The 27,850-nt window shown below is 46.5% G+C and overlaps 1 protein-coding gene across 3 annotated transcripts in view; it reads left to right on the top strand.

The window, feature by feature from the left end:
* Positions 1-27,850, top strand: part of SPEG (striated muscle enriched protein kinase) — a 1,422,155-nt gene that overhangs the window by 1,129,246 nt on the left and 265,059 nt on the right. For all 3 annotated transcript variants that reach the window (XM_086954403.1, XM_086954404.1, XM_086954405.1), the window contains one exon: positions 2,169-2,285. In XM_086954403.1, the coding sequence (XP_086810529.1) occupies positions 2,169-2,285 (117 nt within the window). The remainder of the gene's footprint in view (positions 1-2,168; positions 2,286-27,850) is intronic.

The following is a 27,850-nucleotide window of genomic DNA, read 5'->3' on the forward strand; positions in this document are numbered from 1 at the left end:
TTCACACATGCCCTGGAAGGCGCTCTACTCTTCACTGCGGGCTCATTTCACACATGCCTTCCACAAGAGGGCGCTCTACTCTTCACTCCGGGCTCATTTCACACATGCCTTCCAAAAGAGCGCGCTCTACTCTTCACTGCGGGCTCATTTCACACATGCCTACCACAAGAGGGCGCTCTACTCTTCACTGCGGGCTCATTTCAAACATGCCTACCACAAGAGCGCGCTCTACTCTTCACTGCGGGCTCATTTCAAACATGCCTTCCACAAGAGGGCGCTCTACTCCACTGCAGGCTCATTTCACACATGCCTTCCACAAGAGGGCGCTCTACTCTTCACTGCGGGCTCATTTCACACATGCCTTCCACAAGAGGGCGCTCTACTCTTCACTGCGGGCTCATTTCAGACATGCCTTCCACCAGAGGGCGCTCTACTCTTCACTGCGGGCTCATTTCAGACATGCCTTCCACCAGAGGGCGCTCTACTCTTCACTGCGGGCTCATTTCACACATGCCTTCCACAAGAGGGCGCTCTACTCTTCACTCCGGGCTCATTTCACACATGCCTTCCAAAAGAGCGCGCTCTACTCTTCACTGCGGGCTCATTTCACACATGCCTTCCAAAAGAGGGCGCTCTACTCTTCACTGCGGGCTCATTTCACACATGCCTTCCACAAGAGGGCGCTCTACTCTTCACTGCGGGCTCATTTCACACATGCCTTCCACCAGAGGGCGCTCTACTCTTCACTGCGGGCTCATTTCACACATGCCTTCCACAAGAGGACGCTCTACTCTTCACTGCGGGCTCATTTCAAACATGCCTTCCACAAGAGGGCGCTCTACTCCACTGCAGGCTCATTTCACACATGCCTTCCACCAGAGGGCGCTCTACTCTTCACTGCGGGCTCATTTCAAACATGCCTTCCACAAGAGGGCGCTCTACTCCACTGCAGGCTCATTTCACACATGCCTTCCACCAGAGGGCGCTCTACTCTTCACTGCGGGCTCATTTCACACATGCCCTGGAAGGCGCTCTACTCTTCACTGCGGGCTCATTTCACACATGCCTTCCACAAGAGGGCGCTCTACTCTTCACTCCGGGCTCATTTCACACATGCCTTCCAAAAGAGCGCGCTCTACTCTTCACTGCGGGCTCATTTCACACATGCCTACCACAAGAGGGCGCTCTACTCTTCACTGCGGGCTCATTTCAAACATGCCTACCACAAGAGCGCGCTCTACTCTTCACTGCGGGCTCATTTCAAACATGCCTTCCACAAGAGGGCGCTCTACTCCACTGCAGGCTCATTTCACACATGCCTTCCACAAGAGGGCGCTCTACTCTTCACTGCGGGCTCATTTCACACATGCCTTCCACAAGAGGGCGCTCTACTCTTCACTGCGGGCTCATTTCAGACATGCCTTCCACCAGAGGGCGCTCTACTCTTCACTGCGGGCTCATTTCACACATGCCTTCTGCTTCAAAAGCCACATATTGTTTCTTTCTTTGCCCTACCCCCTTACGTCACCCTTCTCTAGCATGAGGTCTTCACTCCAATTCATAAATACGAAATAACTCTGCACTCATCTACATTACAAAGGGGACACAAAGAAAACCTGTATGCAGGCAACATTTTGTTCAACTTTAATGTTTTGATACACCATATATATAATACATTTTGAAATCACATTAGGAAATGTCCTCTGACGCACGTTTTACATATTCCTATCTTTAAAAGATAGTCATATGGCGGTAAATTAAAAGAAACGCTGCAGTCTGTCTTCCACGGTGGGGGGTGCGAAAAACAGGGTAAGAGAAAGACAGAAAATCTGTCACCAAGGGAGAGAGCAGAAACCTGTAAAAGTGAGCTTGGGGGCTAGGGGGGTCTGTCAGTGAAATAATGAGGCCTGAGTCGGAGTGAGGACTGCACACCTCTGGACTTCACCCCCCTGGGTTGGTGTTTGAGCAGGGCTTTGGGAATCAGCACTGATGTAAGTATTCTCTACAAGGGCTTTGGAGTCACCTGTAGTCCACACCTGGGCAGTTTTTGCAAGCCTGTATATGTCCATAGCACAACTGGACAGTGTGCAGTGGGAGGAGTCCAGTAGCCCCTCATGGGTGCTTGCTGCCGGTGTGTGTATTCTTACTACTGTGCTTTCACCCCACAGACTTCCCCCCTGTGTTCCACATCAAGTTGAAGGACCAGGTGCTGCTGGAGGGGGAGTCGGTTACCCTGTGTTGCCTGCCAGCAGCAAGCCCCGCACCCCGGATCCTCTGGCTCAAAGGTAGGTCCGTGCAAGAAGTGAGTATGTGCAAAGTACACATTCAATGCCTCGTGGTGACCTGCATTCAGTGTCTGCGTGTGACGGTGTTTGCAGGTGTATGTGTGCTGTAAAGCATTCCAGCGTGTGCCTTTCATACTGATGGGAAAGTCCCAAGCCTGGAGTCCAAACAAAGGACCATTCAGTGTCTGTGTGTGACAGGGTTTGCCGGTGTATGTGTGCTGTAAAGCATTCCAGGGTGTGCCTTTCATACTGATGGGAAAGTCCCAAGCCTGGAGTCCAAACACAGGACCCCTCGCAGACGCCCCCTTATTCAGGAGGGTGTCATGCTGAGTCCACATGTTGGGCCTGGTGGAGGCTTCCATGAAGGCAGCGAGGGCTCTCTCTGTGTACGAGTGACGAGAGACGCTCATTGGAGCAACTGAATGATCAATCTTTTGGAATCGTAACACAACAAAACAAGATTTTGTTGGGGAATTATTTGTCTGGTGCTAAATTTAATGCTGTCACGTGTCACTGATTGCATCTTCTGTGAACAATTATATTTTCAATATGAACACAGTTTGAGGGATGCACAGATGAAATGTTTTCCGAAATACTGTAAAAGTAGTCTTCAAATCCAAATTCATCATATGTTATAAATGAAAAAAAAATGTCCATTGGTATTTTTTTTAATTTTATTTATTTTTTGTTTTAAAGGACAAACATGACATTTTGGTGACAACAAAGTGTCTGTTACTCATCATTATAACAGCTATTTGAACGTAGCTTCCAAACCCTCAACACCTGCTAACTTGTCAACCCCACTGAACCACTCAACAGAAAGACATTCAAGATATCTCAAGAGTGTTCATTTGCTCAACGGGTGTGCACAACAGGCCCTGCATTCGTTCCACCTTCCCCAGAATGTAGTCTATTTATTTAGGCCAAAAACGATTCAGAAAAGGGGGTGGTGATGAACAGAGTGTCTGAATTAAGCAGACCACTCTTACCCTGTCCAAAGATCAGGGCTTGATCCATCACCGTTATTTATCTCACTGCACCATCCCAGCTCAGAACCTGGCTATATGCAAATCAGTCTGTCCCTGGCCCAGTGCATCATGGGAACAGGGCAGACTAAACTACCAAGCCAATTCTTCACCAGAAAGGAGACAAGCTACCGGGGACCGGTTTCTGGCATTTCAGCCTTCTTCGGCCCGGCTTGCTTGAATCCTGATGGTGCAGTGAGAAAGGGACTCATGTCTAAGTATACCCTGCCACACCTATAGTGGCCAAAAACGATTCAGAAAAGGGGGTGGTGATGAACAGAGTGTCTGAATTAAGCAGACCACTCTTACCCTGTCCAAAGATCAGGGCTTGATCCATCACCGTTATTTATCTCACTGCACCATCCCAGCTCAGAACCTGGCTATATGCAAATCAGTCTGTCCCTGGCCCAGTGCATCATGGGAACAGGGCAGACTAAACTACCAAGCCAATTCTTCACCAGAAAGGAGACAAGCTACCGGGGACCGGTTTCTGGCCAGAAACCGGTCCCCGGGAGCTTGTTTCCTTCCCAGTGTAAGAATTGGCTTTTGTAGTTTGGTTTGCCCTGTTCCCATCATGCACTGGGACAGGAACAGACTAATTTGCATACAGCCAGGTTCTGAAACTGGGATGGTGCAGTGAGCTAAAAAACGGTGTTGGATCTAGCCCTGATCTCTTGACTGGGTGAGAGCTTTCTGCTTAATTCAGAGACTCTGTCCCTCACCACCCCTTGTTGTAAATATTTTTGTCCACCCTAAGCGTGGAAGGGTATTCTCAGATGTGAGACCCTTGCTCATTGCACCATCAGGATTCAAGCAAACCGGGCCGAAGACGGCTGTAATGCCAGAAACCGGTCCCCGGGAGCTTGTTTCCTTCCCAGTGTAAGAATTGGCTTTTGTAGTTTGGTTTGCCCTGTTCCCATCATGCACTGGGACAGGAACAGACTAATTTGCATACAGCCAGGTTCTGAAACTGGGATGGTGCAGTGAGCTAAAAAACGGTGTTGGATCTAGCCCTGATCTCTTGACTGGGTGAGAGCTTTCTGCTTAATTCAGAGACTCTGTCCCTCACCACCCCTTGTTGTAAATATTTATTTAGGCAGCCTCTGCTTTCGTGCACAACTTTTTCATCCTTCATACAGCTGTCCATATCCATGGGCTATTCTTGCAGAGTCCGAGTGCACGGAGCGCTCCATGTTTGGCCACCCAGAGACGCTCCTTACGACTAAGGTCAGTTTGCTCTGAGATGTTCAACAAACACCACTTTGCAGAAAGCTCCATTGCACCCCCACATACCTCCCTGACACAGGTCAACATTGCCTCCCAATATTTTTGGAGCTCTGCACGTTCCCACGACATATGAAAAAAAGTGCCCTCACAGCCACACCCCTGGCGCACTGCGCCGAATCAGACTTCCCCTTCTCAACCATCTCAGTGCATGCGTAGTAAGTACTATGTAAAATCTTCTCTTGTATAGTCATAAGCACTTGAATATTCCCGCACACGTGCCGGGACCCTGGAGCACTTCTTTAGATATATCTTTTTAAGTGGATATTTTTCGCCTTTCTTCAGGAAGGCCTGCAAAGACACTTAAGAGATAGAAAAGACAATAATGTAGGATAACTAACTAGGCTACACTGGCCACCACTTCATCTTGAAGTGAAAAAAGATAGCCAGTATACTATATTTTGCAATTTTTATGGAGTTTAACACACAGAAAAAACTCCCCTTCACAAAATTCCTTTTTTTCATGATAGGGATGAAAGGATAGGACAGAGTAGCCCCATAGGATGCCATTATATTTCTCAAAATAGCAGCTGTGCCTTTAAGAATCTCCAGAGACCACCAGTTTCCCATGCTGCCCAACCAGTGGCAGTTACTTCAGTTTTTTTTCCGGCTCCTGTTATCAGGACCCTGGAGCATTGAGCTCTACCAAATGTGGTTTTTTTTCATCAAAAATCTCTTCAGAATTTGACTACTAAGAGTTTCACTCGAAGTCTTTGGTCTTTCTTTTCCCCTTTCTGTCTTTTTCTGACAGGAATTTCCACAGTTTCAGTCAAAAATGCCATCTTTTTAGGTCTCGGCTAGTAACGCGCAAAGCGTGTCCTCGCCAGAGAACTATAGTTGCCATCTCAGCCAACAACGAGAGGGAAGTGGAGACAAGATCTGGCCACGCGCAGCGTTTCCTCATAGGATAACTTGTGCGCGGCCAGGTCTTGTCTCCACAGTATTGCAGACAAAACCGGATCGCGACGTGCGCCTCTTGGAATGCAGGGGGAGTCTGCAGAGAGGCGCGCGGCGCTGATAAAAACTTCGCTGAGCGGCCCCCTCCTGCTCCAAGGTGCGCGTAGGAATCCGACTAAGGGGCGGGTCGCTTTGAACTACAAAATGACGTCACCACTGTGACGTTTGTAGTTCAACAGCAGCCTGGACTGGCCGCGCGTCGGAATCCGACTCTGCCAGGAACCTCCCCCGCATGCTTGCCCTAGTTGTGTAGTTGGAGCAGGTCTGCTCCGCACCGATGTCTCCTCATCTCCTTGGTATCTCCGTCTGACCAGAGTCGCCTCTGGGGTTCCCTGCCCACCAGACACATGTCTGATGTTCTCTGTTCCCAAGGCCACTTGTTCCCTAGTGGCCCCAGAGTGAACACACAGGTTTGCAGATGATCAAACAGAACTGAGGTATTATATGACCGTATCCACAACGTGTTGTGACATTTTCCCCCCACAAATAAACGTAATTGCAGTGCGTGCATTTAAATATATGGCTCTCATTGTCAATGTCATTGTTTTTTCAGCTGATTAACAACAGACGTGCAGAGGTCTTAGATATTACGCGCCCGGCAGCTTAGAGCTCATTGGCTGAAATGTTGCCCAATTCTCGCTGCGCTGCACCTGAGATGCACCTGAGATGCACAGTTGCATGAAATGCGTTCCATGAACACGAGGCAGGGGAAAAAGATGATGTAGCGCCGAGAGGCTCCTAAAGCTCGTCACTCGTCTAGATGGCCATGCCCGTCTCCTACGGCCATGAAGCGGCGTAAAGTGCATACAGAGGCAGGGACGTGTGCAAGGGAAGCAGGGAAAACGTGGTGTGACTGACATGTTACCGACAATCCACCTGCTGCCCATTAGGCACCCGTCTCCTTTTACGCAGCCAAGGCAAGTTCAATCGCATCCGGCCTCCACTAAGTGACAGCGAGCCCTTTGATCAGCCTTGTGAAAAACGGTGTGCACAAACAGATCCGTGTTTCACATGTGTCCACAACTTCGAACAAAATGGGCCAGTATATGCCCTTCCAAGCAAAATAGGAAACAGCAGCACCGAGGAAACAAATTGCGTGATTTTCATTCCCTCGTCGGAGCATCTAGTTGTGTCCTTTTTTTAACGCAGCATAGGTAGCAGAAATAATTCCCATCATGCATTGTTCACGGATGTACCATGTTACAACGCATACCATTACAACTACCTACCATTACAACGCTACCATTACAACGCATACCATTACAACGCATAGCGCTTAGAGGTGCTGGATAGTGGTAAGTATAATTTACTATTCCAACTCCAGTCCCCGTGGACACTAGGGAAGGTGTTGGATAGTAAATTAAACTTATTCCCTATCCTAGAGCGCCCCCCAGCGCAATGCGTTGTAATGGTATGCGTTGTAAAAGTTGCGTTGTAATAGTAGGTAGTTGTAAAAGTTGCGTTGTAACAGGTGTATACCATTGTTCACTGTTCGGCTTAACACCTTCAGGATTGGTGAGGGTCTAAATTTAAATAACAAAACTCTGTAAACGGCTTTACAGTGCAATGCCCCATAACATGGTGCTACTGGTCTGTTCACCATCATTCAATTATATTTTTTTAGACATGCCACTGTAGTGGTTTGACTCGATAAAGAATCTTCAGATTTGTGCTTAAGAAGACTCCTAACTATCATATTAGGATAGGATGGGACACAAGCTTTTTTGTCTCCTCATTTTGAAGCTGGTTAAAAATCATAGACTTTCATTATTAGATGGGAGATTTAGCAATAAGGAAAATTTGCAATTTCGATTCATTTTCTAACTCGTTTATCTAGGGCTAGAGGAGAAGGGAGCCTGTGGAAGTTTAAAGGTGGGTTCACCTGCAAAACTTGGAGAAACTCCCTAAATCCATGTGTTTGTGTAGATTTAGGAATGGTTTTCAGGACGTTTCCACATATTGATAACAAATGCAAACACACTCTTATGAAAGGCATAAGTAGGTGCATTTCCAGGATGACAGACCAAATGGAACACTCCAAAACTGATGGCAGGGGTCAGGGGGGTTCTCCTCAAGATTAAATGCCTGGTGTCACTGAAGAGCATGTCTGAGCACTGGGAGCGGTAATCACGTCATTCAGGAAGCTGCTATTTTTAACTTTGGTTACAGACTGATTTAGCTGGTAGACATTGTGTTGGGTCAAAACTAAAAGAGCACTCCAGAACTCTATGGATTCCGACGCGCGCTTTGGGATTGGGTCGCGTGCGTGAGCTTCTACCGTAGACGGCTCACGTCGCGCGACCCAATCCCAAGGCGCGCATCGGAATCCGACTCTGCCAGGAACCTCTCTGGGCGTTCCTTAGGCTGACGGAGGGGCTGCTTCACCCTCTCCCTCTAATACCGCTGAGCTGGGTGACTCCTTTCTTGTGATGGTAACCATAATCACGCTTTCCCTATATTGCAGTGTGCAACTCCACTAACTCTTCTGTTTTATTATTTCACGCTAGCAGCACATTTTAGACTAGAAGGTATCGGTGCCATTTCTCGTCTAGATCACAACATTGCTATTTTTAATAAGAACCCCCTTTTAATATTAAAAACGTGTTTAATTTTGTTTAGCATTTAATACCTTCTTGTGCCTTTCTCAGTGTTTTTATGAACAGGTGTTACAATTACCACAGTCAATTTACCGACCTGGGGAGGATGGAAGTCTGAGTCCGCCTCGCATGTTTCCAGCTGGGATCGTTTGAAGATACCAGGCGTCACCGCCGACTCTTTGCTCACTGAGCCATGTGTATGACATCACAGCTCTCCCCATGATCTCACAGACTGCGGCAGGTTCGAGGCATCTCCGCCTTTCACCAGAGCTCTCCTTTTCTAAGAGAGAACGCGAGTTCTCCCGGCGCCCGGGCCTTGCCGTCTCCCTCTCTGCAAGAATCATTATCTGGGTCACAAATGCAATTTACTATCTCCAAGGGGCCGATGGCACCGGGCCTCTGTTTCTTTCCAGCCTCGCTAGAATTGGACCCGGGGCCTGCGTCTCTGCCTGGCCCTAATTGAGATGAGTGATGAGCAGAGGCTGCGAGCACCTGCTTCCTGTCACTGCATTTAATCACAGGGAGTTTTACCAGAAGGTGTGACATAGGTGTAACATGTGCCTGTGTTTTCTTTAGCTCCTGTTTTCATTTGAATGTTCTTTTTAAAATGTATTTAGTTGTATTGGTCTACATAGGGTTCTAGTAACAGGCGATGAACTTCCCATGAAATGCTGTTCCTGGGTACAGAGTTACAGTCTGGCTGTCTGTGTGTGGGTGTCTGTGTTGGGTGTGTCTCTGTGTGTATACCTGGGTGTGCTTCTGTGTGTGCCTCTGTGTCTGTGTGTGTGTTTCTGTGTGTGTGTGTGTTACTGTTACTCCAGTATTGGAACTTTCATAGATTCCCATTGCTTGTATCATTCCCCGTCGTCGAAATGGGAGCCTCGGTAATAATATATATATATATATATATATATACCTAGGTAAATACACCCTAATAGGTGTAAAAAAGTAAAAAATGAGGCCTAGGCCTCATTATACCTTGTAGCCTATTGGCGTCATTATGTAAAAAGACCCAAAAGCCACCTTAGCAACCAATCAGATCAGCCTCACCCTGTGGAACCTTCCTGAGAAAGCTCAGAGCCTCAGATTTTCTACCGCATCGTTGGTGACAGGGAGTCTCCTTAGAGCTCTGCTCTAACTTCTACTTGAGGTACTATTTAAACAGTTTTCTGACAGGATTTCTTTCAGCTTTAGCATGGCTGATAAAGAAAAGAAGAGCCTTTTCAGGGCTTGTGCCACTTGTGGCAAAAAACGACTTTATATGGAAGATCAACATAATGACTGTATATACTGTTTATACCCTGACCATAAGACAGAGGGGTGTAGTATATGCAGGAGGATGTCAGTGAAAACCCTCCGTGATCGTGAAGGAAGGCTACTTCTGTGGCTCAGGAAGTTGGAAAGAAAGGAGGTAGTGGTTTCTAGTGATGAGGAAGATGCCAGATCATCATCTTCTAAGACATCGTTGAAGAGGGGTGGATCGTCTGTGGAGGTTTCAACTGAACCCCCCTCAAAGGCTATGCGTGGGACCTCTGATAGGTCTGGCAAGCCAGGGCCTAACGAATCTCCTCACGTGAGTGTAAAGGAGAGGGAAAGGCAAGCACCACAGGTGCAAAAGGCTAAACTGGATGAGAGCTCGGCGGGGCCTTCACATCAGGAAAAGGTAGCCAAGTCCTTCAAAAAACCGACTGTAGAGGCCTCTACAGTGGGCAAGAAAACCTCTAAAGCCTCTGTGGTGAATTTGTCTCCTCAGTCGTCGACGAGCCATCCAGCGACGATGAGGACGACGACGACGAGAGCGTCGACGAAGACTTCGACGTCGATGCCGTCGACGAAGACTGGATCGACGACAGCGTCGACGACGATAACCACGTCGACGGTTACCACCTCGTCGACAAGGACCATCTCGTCGACGATGACTATTCCGTCGACGGTGGCAATCTCAACGGCGACGATCGTGTCGACGACGACGAGCCCGTCGACGATGACAGTTCCGTCGACGATCCCGTCGACGATGACGAGCCCGTCGACGATGACTGTTCCGTCGACGATCCCGTCGACGGTGAAGGGACTCTCGTCGACGGCCCCGTCGACGACGATTCAAAATAAGGAGATGGTGGATTCGTTTTCAACGCCTTCGACGGCAGGTGCTACAGAAAGCATCAGGAAGAGGAGAATAACTCCAGATATGACTTCACCTAGAAAGGTGCCATCATTACCTCCAGCCCTTTTGTTGGACGAAGAGGATTACTCGGAGGAGGAGAATGAGATGTATGGGGATGCATACAGTCCATCTCAGTTAAATCTAAAATACCATGATTCGGACCTAGATGAGGAGTATTATTATCGGCAGGAGCAGCGACCACAAAATCATGTCGCATACCAGGACACCCAACCACAGCAGGGCATGGTGACGATGCCTATAAGTCTTTTGACAGACTTAAGAGCAATGCTGGAGGAGTATAGGAGCCGACAAGGGTCGCGACCAGTGGAAGGTCAAGCGCAGGTTCAACCGCAGGTGGTGGCAGCTCAGTCAGTACCGCCTGCACAGGAGGAACATGAGAGGGAATATCCTCGGCAGACGCAAGTCCAAGTAGATACCTCGGATGAGGATGAAACAGGGGAGAACCAGGATCAAGACCCTGATAACAAATGGAACCAGTATGTAGCTCCGGATCCGGCTTCACCAGTGCCAGACCCGGTCGATTCGCCTCCGGCTGATGTGGGAGGTTTCTTCAGTTTGATGGAAAGAGCCACAGCACGCTTTAAGCTAGCAATGCCTACAACATCTACGGATTGTTTCTTGTACGATTTTAAAGAGGCATACCGTAAGGCGGTGTGTTCGATTCCCATTGTAGAACACATATGGGAGGAAGGAAAGAAGGTGATGCAGTCCCCAGCGACGGTCATTTCAACTCTTCCGCGCTTGGAGAAAAAATATAAAGCTCCTGATGACAGCCCCGCCTGCTTGATTGGACAACCTAGACCAGACTCGGTCATATCGCAGGCGGCGCAGAAGAAATCACGGAATCCTTCGGCCACCCTCACAACTCCACCAGACAAGGAGGGTAGAAGGCTAGACAACGCCCCAACGCGTGGTGCCTTAACGCTGGGAAGGCAGCTGCCGCCTTTCAATGGGAGAAGAGGTATTTCAAACCCTTTTATTTTGTTATTTTGTTTTTCAAGACGGAGTACATACAGTGAAGGCTGGGTGTGATTTCAGCCGGCACCCGGCAAAGAGAACTGCAGTTAATGAAAGTGATTCATTTGAAGACTGTCAGTCACGCGCTGCCCTGGAACACTTTGCAACGTTATGTTATTCTATTTTCTTCGTTACAATTCAGCTATTAACTTTTGCTGGCACGCAGCTCGGGGGGTTAATGCACCCCTTGCATAGATCTCAGTGCAACTACCATGAAAGGTTGCAAACGAATGAAAACAGCTCGGATGCACCCTCTGAGGTTTGTGTGCACGTGCAGCAGGGGGTCCAGGTAAGATTGCTCGGTGGCTTAATTCTTCAGCGGAGCTCGTGTGCATGAAGCAAGGCGGCAGTTCCAACCCCAGTCACACAGCTCAATATTTTAAAGACCTGTGTGCAGAGATGTAGATGCGACAGTCAGTGTTCGGGTCCCTAATCGAGTGACACAGCTCAGATGAGTCATGCACCTGCTGCAGAGTGTGCAGTGTACAGGTTCCAGTCCCAGGAAGGCAGCTCAACCGGTCTACGCTCCCTCCCCAGAGACCTAACCACTAGGTGCAATGCAAGTGGGATAGCTCAGTGTGTTAGTGCAGCTTCTGCAGAGCGTGAGGTTCCCAGTGAGACAGCTCAATGAACAATATGCCCGCTACATAGATCCGGAATCCTGCAATATAACACAGCTCTGGGGGTTCGTGCTCCTGCTGCAGAGATCCGCCCGTGCAATCCGAGGCAGAGACTTTTACAGCCAAAGATTGCTCAGTGAGCTGAGAAAGGTGATCGTTACAGGCGCCACTCCACCTTTTATCCGGGTCGCTTAGTAAGAGGAATCCAGCTGCAGACCCTGTGCAGCGCCAGGTGATCTGCAGGCGGCACTAGGCAGTAGAACTCCGGCTCCAGATGCTGTATGAGTCATGCGGATGCGTTCTATATAGGTTGGAGTCTTTTCTGAAGTTTGATTGTGGTTCCTGCATATAGGGCGTTTCCGTAGTCTAGTCGGCTGGTGACGAGGGCCTGGGTGACCGTCTTTCTAGTTCCGGTAGAGATCCACCGGAAGATCTTATGGAGCATGCACAGGGTGTTGAAGCATGAAGATGAGATGGCGTTGACTTGCTTGGTCATCGCGAGAGAGGAGTCCGGGATGAATCCCAGGTTGCGTGCGTGGTCAGTGGGTGTCGGTGTGGTGCCCAGTTCTGTGGGCCACCAGGACTCGTCCCAGGCGGATGGGGATGGTCCGAGGATGTGGACCTCCGTCTTGTCTGAGTTCAGTTTCAGACGGCTGGTTTTCATCCATTCAGCGACGTTTTTCATTCCTTCCTGGAGGTTGAGTTTGGCGGTGGCTGGGTCTTTGGTGAGGGAGAGTATCAGCTAGGTGTCATCAGCGTATGAGATGATGTTGAGATTGTGTTTGCGTGCGATGGTGGCGAGTGGGCTCATGTAGATATTGAAGAGGGTTGGGCTGAGCAATGAGCCTTGGGGTACGCCGCAGATGATCTCGATGGCCGCGGAGCGGAAGGGAGGGAGGATGACTCACTGGGTTCTGTCGGAGAGGAACAAGGTGATCCTGTCCAGGGCTTTGCCTTGGATCCCGGCGTTGTGGAGGCGGGTTATTAGGGTGCGATGGCAGACTGTATCAAAGGCGGCTGAGAGGTCTAGGAGGATGAGTGCGGTGGTTTCGCCATTGTCGAAGAGGGTCCTGATGTCGTTGGTGGCTGCGATGAGGGTGGTCTCGGTGCTGTGGTTGGCCCGAAATCCGGACTGGGATGGGTCGAGGGATCCATTGGACTCGAGGAATGTGGTCAGCTATTTATTGACGATCTTCTCAATCACTTTCGCCGGGAAGGGAAGAAGAGAGATGGGGCGGAAGTTTTTGAGGTCTTTAGGGTCTGCTGTGGGTTTCTTCAGTAGGGTGTGGATCTCTGCGTGCTTCCAGCTCTCTGGGAAGGTGGCGGACGCGAGTGAGTTGTTTATGACGTTCCGTAGGTGGGGAGCGAGGATGGTGTCTGCTTTGTTGAAGATGTGGTGAGGGCATGGGTCGGAAGGAGAGCCGGAGTGGATGGTGTTCATAGCGTGGGCGGTGTCTTCGGTGCTGATGGGAGTGTACGCGCTGAGGGTGGTGGTAGGGGGCGTTGGTTTGGTAGTTGGGGCGGAGTCTGGGTGCCGAAGCTGTTGTGGATATCGTCGATCTTGCGGTGGAAGAACGTGGCGAGGGAGTTGCAGAGGTCTTGCGACGGTGTGATGTCGTTGCTGTTGGCGTTGGTATTGGAGAGCTCTTTGACGATGCTGAAGAGTTCCTTGCTGTTGTGTGTGTTATTGTCCAGCCGTTCTTTGAACGATGTCTTTTTGGTGGTGCGGATCAGCTGGTGGTGTTTGCGGGTGGCGTTATTGAGGGCTGCCATGTTTTCTGTCGTCTGTTCGCGGCGCCAGGTTTTCTCGATGGTTCGGCATCATTTCTTCGATTCTTTGAGGTCATCTGTGAACCAGGTTGTTTTCCTGTTGCCGGGCTTGCCTGGAGGGTTCTTCAGTGGTGCAAGGGTGTCGGCGCAGTCGACTATCCACTGTGTGAGGTTGCGGGCTACGTCGTTGTTGGCAGTGGTGATGATAGGTGGGTTCTGGCTCAGTGATGTGGTTAGCTGGTCTGCGGTGATTTTGCTCCAGCATCTACGGGGGATCTGTTGTGGGCGGTGGTAGGATGTGGTCTTCTTAAAGGTGAAGTGGATTCAACTGTGGTCAGTCCAGTGTAGTTCGGTGGAGTGGCTGAAGGGAACGTGGCTGCTGGCAGAGAAGATGGGGGTCGAGCGTGTGGCCGGCGTAGTGGGTGGGGGTGTTCACCAATTGCTTGAGTCCGAGGTTGTGGAGGTTGTCGAGCAGGGTGGTGGTGTGGTTGTCATTATTGTTCTCCAGGTGGAAGTTCAGGTCCCCTCGGAGGATGTAGTCTGAGGAGGCCGAGGGCATGTGGGCTGATGAAGTCGGCAACCTACACCTCCGCCTTTTCCTCCTCCCCCTCCTCCTCCTCCACCTCCTTCGTCTCCTCGACCTACTACTCCTCGGCCCATTATGCCTCCTCCTCCTGCAATTTGAAGGCCAGGGTCTAAGTCTCATACGAGGGATGTTCTCGCAGCCATTGACGTTCCTCAACTCATTCTCATCGCCAATATCATGGTTGGAGATCTCGCTCTAGACACACTAGGGACACGTCCTCTACGAGTACTGGAAGATATTCCCCTAAATTATAGGATTCTCCTCCTCAAAGGGTTTCACCTATTGATGACATTGCTACTTTTCAAGAAGTCTTGGTGCGAGGGGCTTCAAACTGAACATCCCAATGCCCACTCCGATGCCATCAACTTCTATGATTTTTGAGACTCTCCAACAGAGACAACAATCTCACCTGACAAAGAGTTCCGTAAGATAGACTCAGTGGGGAGGAAGGTTTGCAACACAGCAGCGACCTCCATGAAAGCTGCTAGTGCCACAGCCTTGCTGAGCAGATATGACCTGGCACTGTGGGAGTCTCTCCCAGCAGTTTGCAGATCACCTACCTAGGGACAAAAGGGAGGATTTTAATGAGATCCTAATGGAAGGCCTTATGATGTCTAATCAAGTAATTAGTGCAGCGGCGGACACTTCCTTTCTATCTACACATGGAGGAGTTGGTCCCGGGTAACTAATTCACGGCAGACATATTGGGTGTGTTTTCGCACTCTGAAGCGTTCTAGTTGCGCATAAAAGGGGCATCCTAGAGCCCTGCGCTTGATTAAGCTGTGAGGCGGAAGCCGAGAGGTTCTGTTTTTATTATTTTCGTGACTCTTGTGATTTTAAACTGTAAACTGCAAACTGCTTGACTTAATAAGCTTAAACTGCTTGACTTAATAAGCTTTGAACGGCTCAATCACTCAAACCTCCCCTCACCTCCTCGCTGCCTGGGCCACCCTCAGCCGAGTATCGACGCTGAGGAGTTGGTCCCGGGTAACTAATTAACGGCAGACATATTGGATGTGTTTTCACACTCTGACGCACTCTAGTTGCATATTGGGTGTGTTTTCGCACTCTGACGCACTCTAGTTGCGCATAAAAGGGGCATCCTAGAGCCCTGCGCTTGATTAAGCTGTGTGTCCGTGTCCTCTTGAGGCGGAAGCCGAGAGGTTCTGTTTTTATTATTTTCGTGACTCTTGTGATTTTAAACTATAAACTGTAAACTGCTTGACTTATTAAGCTTAAACTGCTTGACTTAATAAGCTTTGAACTGCTCAATCGCTCAAACCTCCCCTCACCTCCTCGCTGCCTGGGCCACCCTCAGCCGAGTATCGACGCTTAGGAGTTGGTCCCGGGTAACTAATTCACGGCGGACATATTGGGTGTGTTTTCGCACTCTGACGCGCTATAGTTGCGCATAAAAGGGGCATCCTAGAGCCCTGCGCTTGATTAAGCTGTGTGTCCGTGTCCTCTTGAGGCGGAAGCCGAGAGGTTCTGTTTTTATTATTTTCGTGACTCCTGTGATTTTAAACTGTGAACTGCAAACTGCTTGACATAATAAGCTTAAACTGCTTGACTTAATAAGCTTTGAACCGCTCAATCGCTCAAACCTCCCCTCACCTCCTCGCTGCCTGGGCCACCCTCAGCCGAGTATCGACGCTGAGGAGTTGTTCCTGGGTAACTAATTCACGGCAGACATATTGGGTGTGTTTTCACACTCTGACGCACTCTAGTTGCATATTGGGTGTGTTTTCGCACTCTGACGCGCTCTAGTTGCGCATAAAAGGGGCATACTAGAGCCCTGCGCTTGATTAATCTGTGTGTCCGTGTCCTCTTGAGGCGGAAGCCGAGAGGTTCTGTTTTTATTATTTTCGTTACTCTTGTGATTTTAAACTGTAAACTGAAAACTGCTTGACTTAATAAGCTTAAACTGCTTGACTTAATAAGCTTTGAACCGCTCAATCGCTCAAACCTCCCCTCACCTCCTCGCTGCCTGGGCCACCCTCAGCCGAGTATCGACGCTGAGGAGTTGGTCCCGGGTAACTAATTCACGGCAGACATATTGGGTGTGTTTTCGCACTCTGACGCGTTCTAGTTGCGCATAAAAGGGGCATTCTAGAGCCCTTTGCTTGATTAAGCTGTGTGTCCGTGTCCTCTTGAGGCGGAAGCCGAGAGGTTCTGTTTTTATTATTTTCGTGACTCTTGTGATTTTAAACTGTAAACTGCAAACTGCTTGACTGAATAAGCTTAAACTGCTTGACTTAATAAGCTTTGAACCGCTCAATCGCTCAAACCTCCCCTCACCTCCTCGCTGCCTGGGCCACCCTCAGCCGAGAATCGACGCTGAGGAGTTGGTCCCGGGTAACTAATTCACGGCAGACATATTGGGTGTGTTTTCGCACTCTGACACGCTCTAGCTGCGCATAAAAGGGGACGGCCATGCCTCTGCCCAGTGGACGCGATCAGCGGCCACGCCTGACTCGCGCCGGATTCGTGCCAGAGTCCTGCCCGTCTGCGCCTGTCCGCGCTGAGGACGTGCTGCAGGACGGGTTGGACGGTCTCCCCTGCTTCCTCACCAATCAAGACTCAGGTTTACTTACCACTCTGCTTTCACTAAGACCGCCACCACTGCCATGTCATCACACATTACCTCCAGAGGTTATATCTCTCACCAATTGTGGCTGTAACTCCCCCCACTCGCCCGTTCTAAACCTCATAGAAAACGTCAGATCAAGGCTAAATCCTCTGAACACCTGGAACACTTAACTGGCTTTCTCATCAATGCCAGATCCCTGATTAAAAACAAAATTGCTTTTAATGATTTTGTGATACAAAGGAAACCTTCCTGGGTCTTCATTACAGAGACCTGGGGATCTACCTCGACCGGCCCTGATCTAGTAGAGGCTATTCCCGATAGCTATGCCCTGACTAAAATGGACCGTGTCGATCGTAGGGGTGGAGGACTGGGAATATTGTGCAAAGATTTCTTTACTTGCTTTATCGACTCCCTCTCATCCCCCAAGGAGAATTATGAGGCTTTACATTTTACCATTCAGCTAGCTCCCTCTGTTTCCTTTGCTGGTATCCTTTGCTATAGGTCCCCAGGTCCAAGAACCAACTTCTGTCATAATTTACTTACCTTACTAGAACCTTTTATTAGCAAGCCCAAGTTCACTCTCCTAGGTGATTTCAATTTCCATCTGGAACTACTAGAGGATAACAACACTAAAGTTTTAACAGAGGGTCTAACCTCCTGTGGACTTAACCAACTAGTCGATGTTCCTACTCACGCCGCTGGACACACTCTAGATGGCATTTTCTCCAACGATACCAGACTGGGGATCGGTACTCCGATTCCCCTGTCTTTGTCGGACCATTCGGCTATTCCCTTCCATCTTACCATTACTCCTTCTTCTTCTGACCCAACCAATAAAAAAGGATGGGAGACTAGGAGGAACTATAATAACATATCTAATCCTACACTCGCTCCCTTCCTGACAGACTTTCATCCCCTCTCTCGGCCTGATGCAAACGAGGCTGCCATGGCTCTGTCGGCCGCTCTTACTAATGCCCTGGACTCGCTAGCACCCCTTAAAAAACACTACCCGCCAGGAAAAGCCCCTCGTCACCCTCGTTCTCGGAACATCTAAGATCATTGCGGCAGAAATGTAGACAGAAGGAAAGAGCTTGGTATGCCCACCCGGACTCCCTGAGGAAAAACTCACATAAGTCCACGCTGAGAGAATACAAAAAAGCTATTGATGAAGAAAAAAAGAACTACTTTAACAAAATTCCCACCTCACTGAAATCCTCTAGGGAACTCTTTAAAATTATTGACACCTTGGCCACTCCCAAAACGATTGAATCAGTGAATGAGTCGCAAGAGCTCTGCGACGACATCGAGGGATTCTTCCACTCTAAAATCTCGGATATTTACATTTCTCTCAAATCCCTTAATACCTCACTAGATGTTAAAAGTACACTCCTGCCCTCTTCCCCTCCCCCCTCTTACACGGAAACCACGGATTCTGATTCCCAGCCAAATTTCTCCAGCTTCCCTCACCTGTCACATGAGGATCTAAATAACCTTCTCAATGCCACTAAATCTTGCTCTCCTCTCGATCCCTGCCCTTTAAAAATCTTGAAAGCCTGTAGAGAGTCTGTCCTCCCTCCCCTCCTGCAAGTTATGAATATGGCCATTGATGAGAGATCTTTTCCTATCCCTTGGAAATCGGCAGTTGTAAAGCCCCTTCTAAAGAAACCTTCGCTCAATCCAGAAGTCTTAAAAAACTTCCGGCCAATTTCTCTGCTCCCAGCCCCAGCAAAGATGCTTGAGGCCCATCTCAACTCTCACCTGACCACATATCTAGAGAAATTGGGTCTTCTTGACATCTCCCAGCATGGGTTCCGTGCTGCTCACAGCACCGAGTCCGCCCTCACTGTCGTGGCTAATATCATCCGCACTGAGGTTGACAGAGGGCGGACAACCCTGCTGGTGCTCCTCGATCTTACAGCAGCTTTTGATACCCTATCCCCTTCGATCCTAGTCGACCGGCTGAAGGGAATAGGGGTGAGGGGAAGTGCCCTGAGTCTCCTGTTTTCTTTTCTTTCGCAGAGACAGCAAAGGGTCCAACTTGGTGGCTTTCTGTCCTCCTCCCATAATGTGCAATGTGGAGTACCTCAGGGCTCTGCCCTGAGTCCCCTGCTATTCAACATCTATGTAACCCCACTTGCCGAGGTGATAAGATCCTTTGGGTACCAAATTTTGTCTTATGCAGACGATACCCAAATTATCATCTCTACTACCTCACCTACCACTGAGGCCGCTTTCAAATTTCGAACTTGTATGGAGGCGGTCACTCAGTGGATGGTGCGCAATTACTTGAAGGTCAACGGTGAGAAGACGGAGGTCCTAGTCTTTGGAGGAAATCCCGACATCTGGTCCAAGGACTGGTGGCCTCCTTCTTTGGGAGATTGTCCCCAACCCACCAATTCGGCCAGGAACCTTGGAGTTCTTTTTGACCCAGCCCTCTCCTTTGACCTCCAGGTAAATAGAACTGTATCCACCTGCTGCAATGCCATCCGCATGCTAAAAAAGATTGCTCCCTACTTGTCATCTGACACTCGCAAGCAGTCTACTGTTGCCCTGGTATCTTCCAGCCTTGACTATTGCAATGCGCTGTATGGGAGCATTAACAAGAAAGCCATCCATCGTCTTCAGATGGTTCAAAACTCTGCTGCTAGGATGGTTCTAAACCTTCCAAGGCGATCATCCGCAACTCAGGCCAGAAAGGATCTCCATTGGCTACCCATACATGCCAGGATTTCCTTTAAGCCTATATGTCTGGCCCACAGAGCCGTGTTCGGCTCTGGTTCCAATGGTATAAAGGCTCTGGTCAGTCCCTACTCTCCCAAGAGAACCCTTCGATCATCCTCAAGAAATCTGCTTGCGGTCCCCAGATTTAAAAAGGCAAAATGGGGAGGAAGAGCCTTCTCCACTCTGGCCCCCAAACTGTGGAATAACCTCCCCCCCGAGCTTTCCAACCAACCTTCCCTGACTACGTTCCAGAAGCTCTTGAAGCCAGAAGACTTGGCTCTTCTCTCATGCCTATGATTAAACCTTTAAACTCACTGTCACTCATTGTCTGTTTGTGTAATTCTATTTATATACTCTATGTTTTAGTCTGCGCCTTGATGCCCTTTGGGCTAAGTCCGCGCATTATAAATTATCCTTCATTTATTATATTGCCACGGAGTGGCACTCAGAAGGCATTCATGGCATCGCTTACCCTCACTTAAGCCAGAAGAACAACAACGTATCCTGAATATTCCTTTTTCAGGAACAACCCTTTTCGGCTCTCATGCAGATGAGGAGATGGCCAGAATGAAAGCAGAGATGGAAACACTAAAAGCTGTTGGTCTTGAAAGACCCAAAGACCAAAATAAATCTTTCCGTCCTTTCTCACACAGATACTCGACACAGAGGGTTCAAACCCCGAGCTGGTATCAGGGCTGGCAGACCAGTACAAAGACATCGTACCAACGATCTTACCAACCTTACCAAAAGCGACAACCAAGAGGAAGGTCAGGAGAGCAACCTCCGCAAGGAGGCAAGATGCCTACAGTATCCAAACCCTGAATCCTATCTTCCCCCTCTTCCGTAATGCACTCCGGTAGGGGGAAGCATTCAACATTTCTTGGCAGAGTGGCAAAAAATAGCACAAGACAGTTAGGTTCTGAATATTGTTCGCAATGGATATGCTCTACGTTTTATCAGCCCACCACCATCAATACCTCCAAAACAGTCAAGATTCCAAAGGTTCCAATTACAAACGGAAGCAAACATTTTCTTCCGAAAACATGCGGTAGAACCTGTTCCTTCTTAACAATGAGGCAAAGGGCTGTATTCAAGATTCTTTATTGTCAAAAAGACGTACAAGAACGAGTTCAGACCCATTCTCAATTTAAGAAAGGCAAATAAGTGGATTTGGAGAGAGAGATTCCGAATGTTAGCATTACACCAGATCTACCCTCATCTACATCGAGGGGATTGGTTATGCGCGATAGACCTGCAAGGCGCATACTTCCACATTCTCATCATAAGGAAACATCGCCAGTTTCTGAGGTTCATAGTGGGGAACAACCACTATCAATACTGTGTACTCCCATTTGGCCTGAAGTCAGCACCCAGGACCTTCTCCAAGTGCATGGTGATTGCTCAACATCTGAGGAAGCACAAAGTGTTCATTTACCCCTACCTAGACAATTGTCTGATCAAGGCATCCATGTGTCAGGAGGCTCAACTACACTTCAGTTGGACATCCGACTTCTCCTTCGTTTTGGCCTTCACATCAATCAAACAAAGTCTACCTCGACTCCTGTACAGTGCCAACAATATCTGGGAGCATCCATCGCTACTTGCACGGCAAAGTGTATCCTTCGAAGGAGTGACGCTTATCGATCCTTCAGAAGGCTCAGGCTCTTATCATAATGTCTCACCCAACTGTGAGGAAGGTCTCCTCTCTTCTGGACTCCTCTATACCTGAACTGCTTATGGCCACGCCCACAGGTTATCGTCTACATAGTCAGGACGTCCATTAAAAAGAGGAGGGGGACTGGCTGTCATCTACTGTGAGAATAATAGGGCAAATTGTACGATCATACAGTCTGAGGACTGTGAAGCCCTATCATTCAATTTAGGGCTCACAAAAAATACACCTTCAGGGGCTCTCCCATTTACCGCCCTCCAGGCCAGAAAGCTGGCTTTCCTAGTTCTATCAGCGCATTACTTAAGGCTGATATTTGTAATGCTAACTTTACTATCTTAGGAGATTTTAACTTTCACTTAGAGCAGGAGGAAGTTAAGGACACTTCATCGTTATTAGAAATCATGGATGCAGTAGATCTTAAACTTCTTAGTACGATCTCCACACATAAAGCTGGACACACTCTAGATGTACTTTTCTCTAACAGCAAAGATATTGCTAGGCTCAAAGTGCTTCCCCTAGCATGGTCCGGTCACGCAGGCATCTTTTTTACGATTGACTGCCCTGCAGTTGACACTCCCCAGAGCAAGGGGTGCTGATCAGCTCAACCTAGAGCCTGGAGTAACATTGACCCAAACCATCTAAAACAGCTGGTAATATAATCTACCCCACTCCCCCTGCTGTTGAGAATCCTGAGCCAGCAGCAGAGGCATATAGTAACTGCCTACTCCACCTTTGCCCAAATAGTCCCTATCTAGAAAAAGGGCCAATGCAGGACCCGTCCGTCTGCCCCTTGAGGCCCTCAGGCGTGAAAAACAAGGCTGCAGATGCCAAGAGAGGAATTGGAGAGCCCAATATAATTCCCACGAGAGAGAAATTTATAAACTCTCCCTTGTCAAATTCAAATCCCTTCTGCTAACAGAAAAATCAGCTTACTTCTTATCTCGGATCGAATCTGCTAAAAGAACCAAAGAACTATACCAAGTCATTAATAAGTTCACCAGACAACCAGAGTGCAAAGGGGATTGGGTTAGTCAGTTTGTGATAAGATTGCCTTGAATTTTAAAACCAAAGTAGATTCAATCTTTAATGCATTAGACCATACTGACAACTATCCTCCTCTCCACAACAATCAAAGCCAGGGGTTTGATTATCCTAATACAGACGCGACAACGAAACCGCTCGAATTTTGTTCCTCTGTCTCTCCCATGCAAATAAAATACCTTATACTGATCAGGCTCTCCAGATGATCCTTGCCCACCTTCAATAATCAAATTGGTCCCTGACATTATATCTGACCACCTTGCAAACATATTCAACAATATGTTTAAGACAGGTGTCTTTCCTTCACAATGGAAACGGGCCTCCATTCTGCCCCTTCTGAAAAAGATGAATGTGGACCCCGAAGATCCTGCTAATTACTGGCCAAATTCAAGACTCCCCTTCCCTACTAAAATAATTGAAAAAGTGATGAACAACCAACTGAATCAAGTTATCAAGGATGTCAATCTCCTTGACCCCACCCAATTTGCGTTTAGATCGGAGCATAGCACGGAGACTGCCATGATCAAGGCAACGGATGAACTAAAGTTCATCCTTGATGAGGGGGGATCAGCCGCTCTAATTCTGCTGGACCTGTCTGTGGCATTCGATAGGGTGGATCACTCCATCTTGATCCACTGTTTGGAAACAAAGGCATTACAATTCATGCTCTGAAACTAGTCTCCTCCTTTCTATCAGGCAGGGAAAATGTGATCAATATTGACGCCTTTTACTCACAGTCTTTCTGTTTGCCCTGTGGGGTTCCACAGGGCTCTTCACTCAGTCCCACCCTTTTTAATGTCTATGTTGCAGATTTAGCTTCTATGGTCCAATCCTTCGGGTTCACTCTTACATCATATGCAGACTATATGCAAATTGTGCTATCAGCCACTAAAAATACATATGACACTGGTGTTCACATTCATAACTGCATGAAATACATCTCTGATAGGATGAACATGCACTGCCTTAAACCTAATGCCGGGAAGACCGAGGTGATAATACTTTGCAATAACCCTAATCTCTGGTCTCCCCATGCTGGCCTGCAGACATGGGACCCCTTCCTGTCCCCACTAAGAAAGCCAAAAGCCTGAGGGTCATCATAGATGATCACCTACTTTTAGGCAATCAAGTAAACTCAGTGGTCTCCTCCTCCTATAACAGCTTTAGAATGCTAAAGAAAATTCCCATTGTTCTGCCTATTTCATTTACGAAGTCAGTGGTATCCACCTTAGTATTGTCTAAAATAGACTACTGTTAAGGTCTCTACATGGGGCTGCAAGCCCAATACTTAAATAAATTGCAGGCCCTTCAGAACTCTGCAGCCAGACTTCTACTGGAGATACCCAGGCATCATTCAGTTTCTGCTGCACATAAAGACCTCCACTGGCAGAAGGTCAAACGCAGAATTCAGTTTAAGGTCCTCTGTTTCACCTATTAAGCGCTACATGATTCTGGGCCCTACTTTCTGAGGGAAACCTTTATTGGTACATTCCAACCAGAAATCTAAGATCAGCAGGTCTGAGGAGGACAAACCCCATTAGATTTAAAAAATCGAAATGGGGTGGCAGCAGCTTTGTGGTCAGAGCAGGTACATCCTGAAATCTCCAGCCTTTTTCTCCTTAAGATCTGCTCCTTCCTTGCTTCAGTTTAGAAAGCTTCTAAAAACTTGGCTTTTCAATCAGTAGGTTTCAAAACTCTGCTCATCGTCTCTCACAGACTTAGTGCCAAGACACATTCGGGGAGACGTCACGCTTTATAAATTGGGTAACGTACCATATCATGGCGTCTTGTATATTCTTCACACCGAATGCACGTCTCCACTTGAGACCCCTGTAAGAATGTCTGGAGGACCAATGGGACCAGCGAATAGGAGATTGGGAACACCAGATTCAACTGTCACTACATGCCCTCCAGTCCATCAAATGGTGGTGTTCACCCACCAATCTCCTACGAGGGATCCCTTCCACAAGAAGATACCAACACAAACCATAGTAACGGATGCCTCTCTCCTGGGATGGGGAGCCCATACAGATCATCTTCAAATTCAGGGCAAATGGTCACCAAAGGAATCCACATACCACATCAATCTGCTAGAGCTACGAGCGGGTCACTGACACAATGTCGATGTCAAAAATATCGATATACAAAAATATCGAGTTAAAAATATAGAATGCCAAAATATCGACTTCCTATTTACAAACAGGTAAGTACAAAAATATCGATGTAAAAAATATAGATAGTCAAAATATCGACTTTTTAAAATAGTTAAAAGTAATTTAAAATTAATGAAATAATAAATATAACTAACTTAAAAATACTTAAAATACTTAAATACCATTAAAACTAACAAATATTAATATAATTTTAAAAAATATATAATAAATACATATATACACATAGTATTAATATTAAAATATACAATATATTTACCATAGGATAGCGAGAGGGTTAAATTTACTATTACCACTCCAGTAAGTGCAACAGTAGAAAAAACATCGGATAGCGTAGCAGTAAACATTACTATTCCCACTCCAGTGCAACAGTAGGGAAAGTGTTGGATAGCGTAGGGGTAAGAATTACTATTCCCACTCCAGAGAGTGCAACAGTAGGGAAAGCGTTAGATAGCTTAGGGGTAAAAAGTACTATTCCCATTCCAGAGAGTGCAACAGTATGGAAAGCATTGGATAGAGTAGGGGTAAAAATTACTATTCCCACTCTAGACAGTGCAACAGTAGGGAAAGCGTTGGATAGCGTAGGGGTAAAAATTACTATTCCCACTCCAGAGAGTGCAACAGTAGGGAAAGCATTGGATAGAGTAGGGATAACAATTACTATTCCCACTCTACAGAGTGCAACAGTAGGGAAAGCTTTGGATAGCGTAGACATAAAAATTACTTTTCCCACTCCAGTGACTGCAACAGTAGGGAAAAAGTTGAATAGCGGGAGGGTTAAAATTACTATTCCCACTCCAGAGAGTGCAACAGTAGTGAAAGAGTTGGATAGCGTAGAGGTTAAAATTACTATTCCCACTCCAGAGAGTGCAACAGTAGGGAAAGGGTTGGATAGCATAGGGGTAAAAATTACTATTCCCACTCCAGTGAGTGCAACAGTAGGGAAAGCGCTGGATAGTGTAGGGGTTAAAATGACTATTCCCACTCCAGGGAGTGCAACAGTAGGGAAAGCATTGGATAGCGTAGGCATAAAAATTACTATTCACACTCCAATGAGTGCAACAGTAGGGAAAGCGTTGGATAGCGTAGGGGTAAAAATTACTATTCCCACTTCAGTGAGTGCAACAGTAGGGAAAGCGTTGGATAGCGTAGAGGTTAAAATTACTATTCCCACTCCAGAGAGTGCATCAGTAGGGAAAGGGTTGGATAGCGTAGGGGTAAAAATTACTATTCCCGCTCCAGTGAGTGCAACAGTAGGGAAAGCGCTGGATAGCGTAGGGGTTAAAATTTCTATTCCCACTCCAGAGAGTGCAACAGTAGGGAAAGCATTGGATAGCGTAGGGGTAAAAATTACTATTCCCACTCCAATGAGTGCAACAGTAGGGAAAGCGTTGGATAGCGTTGGGGTATAAATTACTACTCCCACTCCTGAGAGTGCAACAGTAGGGAACATAAATACTTCATATATGAATGAAAATTAATTAAATATGAAGACCAATTAAAAAAAATTAAAATAATTATTAGTTATTTATAATAAATTGATTAATTTCAACAAACAAAAGCAATAAATAAATTAAAAAATGTAATAATTTATAATTAAATTACTTCCCACCCTATTTCCCTAAAAACCCACAACCCACTACTGAAAAGAAATTATTACAATTAACATGATTACCATTTAATCAATTCATTAAAATTAATTACCAATTATATTTTAATTACTTATCAATTATTAATTAATTAACAATGAATTACCAATTTTATTTTAATTAATTACCAATTAATCAATTAATTAAAATGAATTACCAATTACATTTTAGATAATTACCAATTAATAATTAATTAAAAATAAAATCAAAATAAATACCAATAAATAAATTAATATATTTAATTAGTTTTATTTAAATTACTTCCCACCCTATTCCCCTATAAACTCACAACCCACAACAGAAAATAAATTAATATAATTAACATAATTATCAATTAACCAATTAATTAACCTTAATTACCAATATAATTTTAATTATTTACCAATTGATAATTAATTAACAATTATTAAAAATTATTACCAATAAATAAATTTACATATTTAATTAATTATGATTACATGACTTCCAACCCTATTCCCCTATAAACCCACAACCTGCTACAGAAAATAAATGAATATAATTAACATAATTGTCAAATATTCCATTAATTAAAATGAATTACCAATTAAATTTTAATTAATTACCAATTAATAAATAATTAACAATTAATTCAAAATAAATAACAATAAATAAATTAACATATTTAATTAATTATAATTAAATTACTTCCCACCCTATTCCCCTATAAACCCACAACCCGCTACTGATTTATATTACGCAAAAATAAAATACAATAAAATTAATTATTTAAAATAAATTATAAATTAAATATACACTTTTCACACATATAATAACATAAAAAACACTTTAAAAAATTAATATTAACTTACTTACCTATAATTCGATATTTTTGTTGTCTATATTCTGTCCATTCGATATTTTGTCCATTCTATATTTTGGAATCAATATTAATTTAAATCGATATAAAAAACTCGATATTTTGACTGTACACCGCTACTAGCAGCTCATATGGCTCTGACAGCCTTTCATCTATCCTTCCGTGCCAGATCCCTGCTTGTCCAGACAGACAATACAACAACAATGTTCTACCTCCACAAGCAGGGAGACTCGAGATCCAGACCATACTCCTGAGGTCGATTTGTTTGCCTGCTCAGAAAACAACAAATGCCAAAGGTTCGCCTCAAGGTTCTACCAACCGGGAACTCTGGGGAATGCCCTATGGATAAACTGGTAACTAGTCAGGCAGATTTATCTATGCCTTTCCTCTAATCCCCATGATCCTGGCAGTCCTCATCAAGTTCTCACAGTCACGGGCCAAGATAATTCTTATAGCCCCTGAGTGACCACATCAGTGGTGGTTCACAGACCTTCTTCACCGAATGATCTGTCCACATCTCAGGCTTCCATGGAAATCAGACCAACTAATGAAGTTCGGAGGACAGATGGTGCACCGCAAACTATCCTCCTTGAATTTGGCAGCATGGCTCCTGAGTTAGTTCAGTATGGACACTTGAACTTACCTCAGAACAGCATGGACATCCTAAAGGAAGCTAATCAGCCATCCACATGCTCTGTTTATGCTCATAAATGGAAGAGATTCTATATTTGGTGCTCATCCAAGGATCCTACCTCTTGCCAAGAAGATGTCATCCTTCCATACTTGCGTCATCTAGCACAATCTAGCCTTCATTTTTTTTCCGTTAAGATTCACTTGGCAGC

Source organism: Lissotriton vulgaris, chromosome 2_1 (genome assembly GCF_964263255.1).
Source record: "Lissotriton vulgaris chromosome 2_1, aLisVul1.2, whole genome shotgun sequence".
Lineage (NCBI taxonomy): Eukaryota > Metazoa > Chordata > Amphibia > Caudata > Salamandridae > Lissotriton > Lissotriton vulgaris.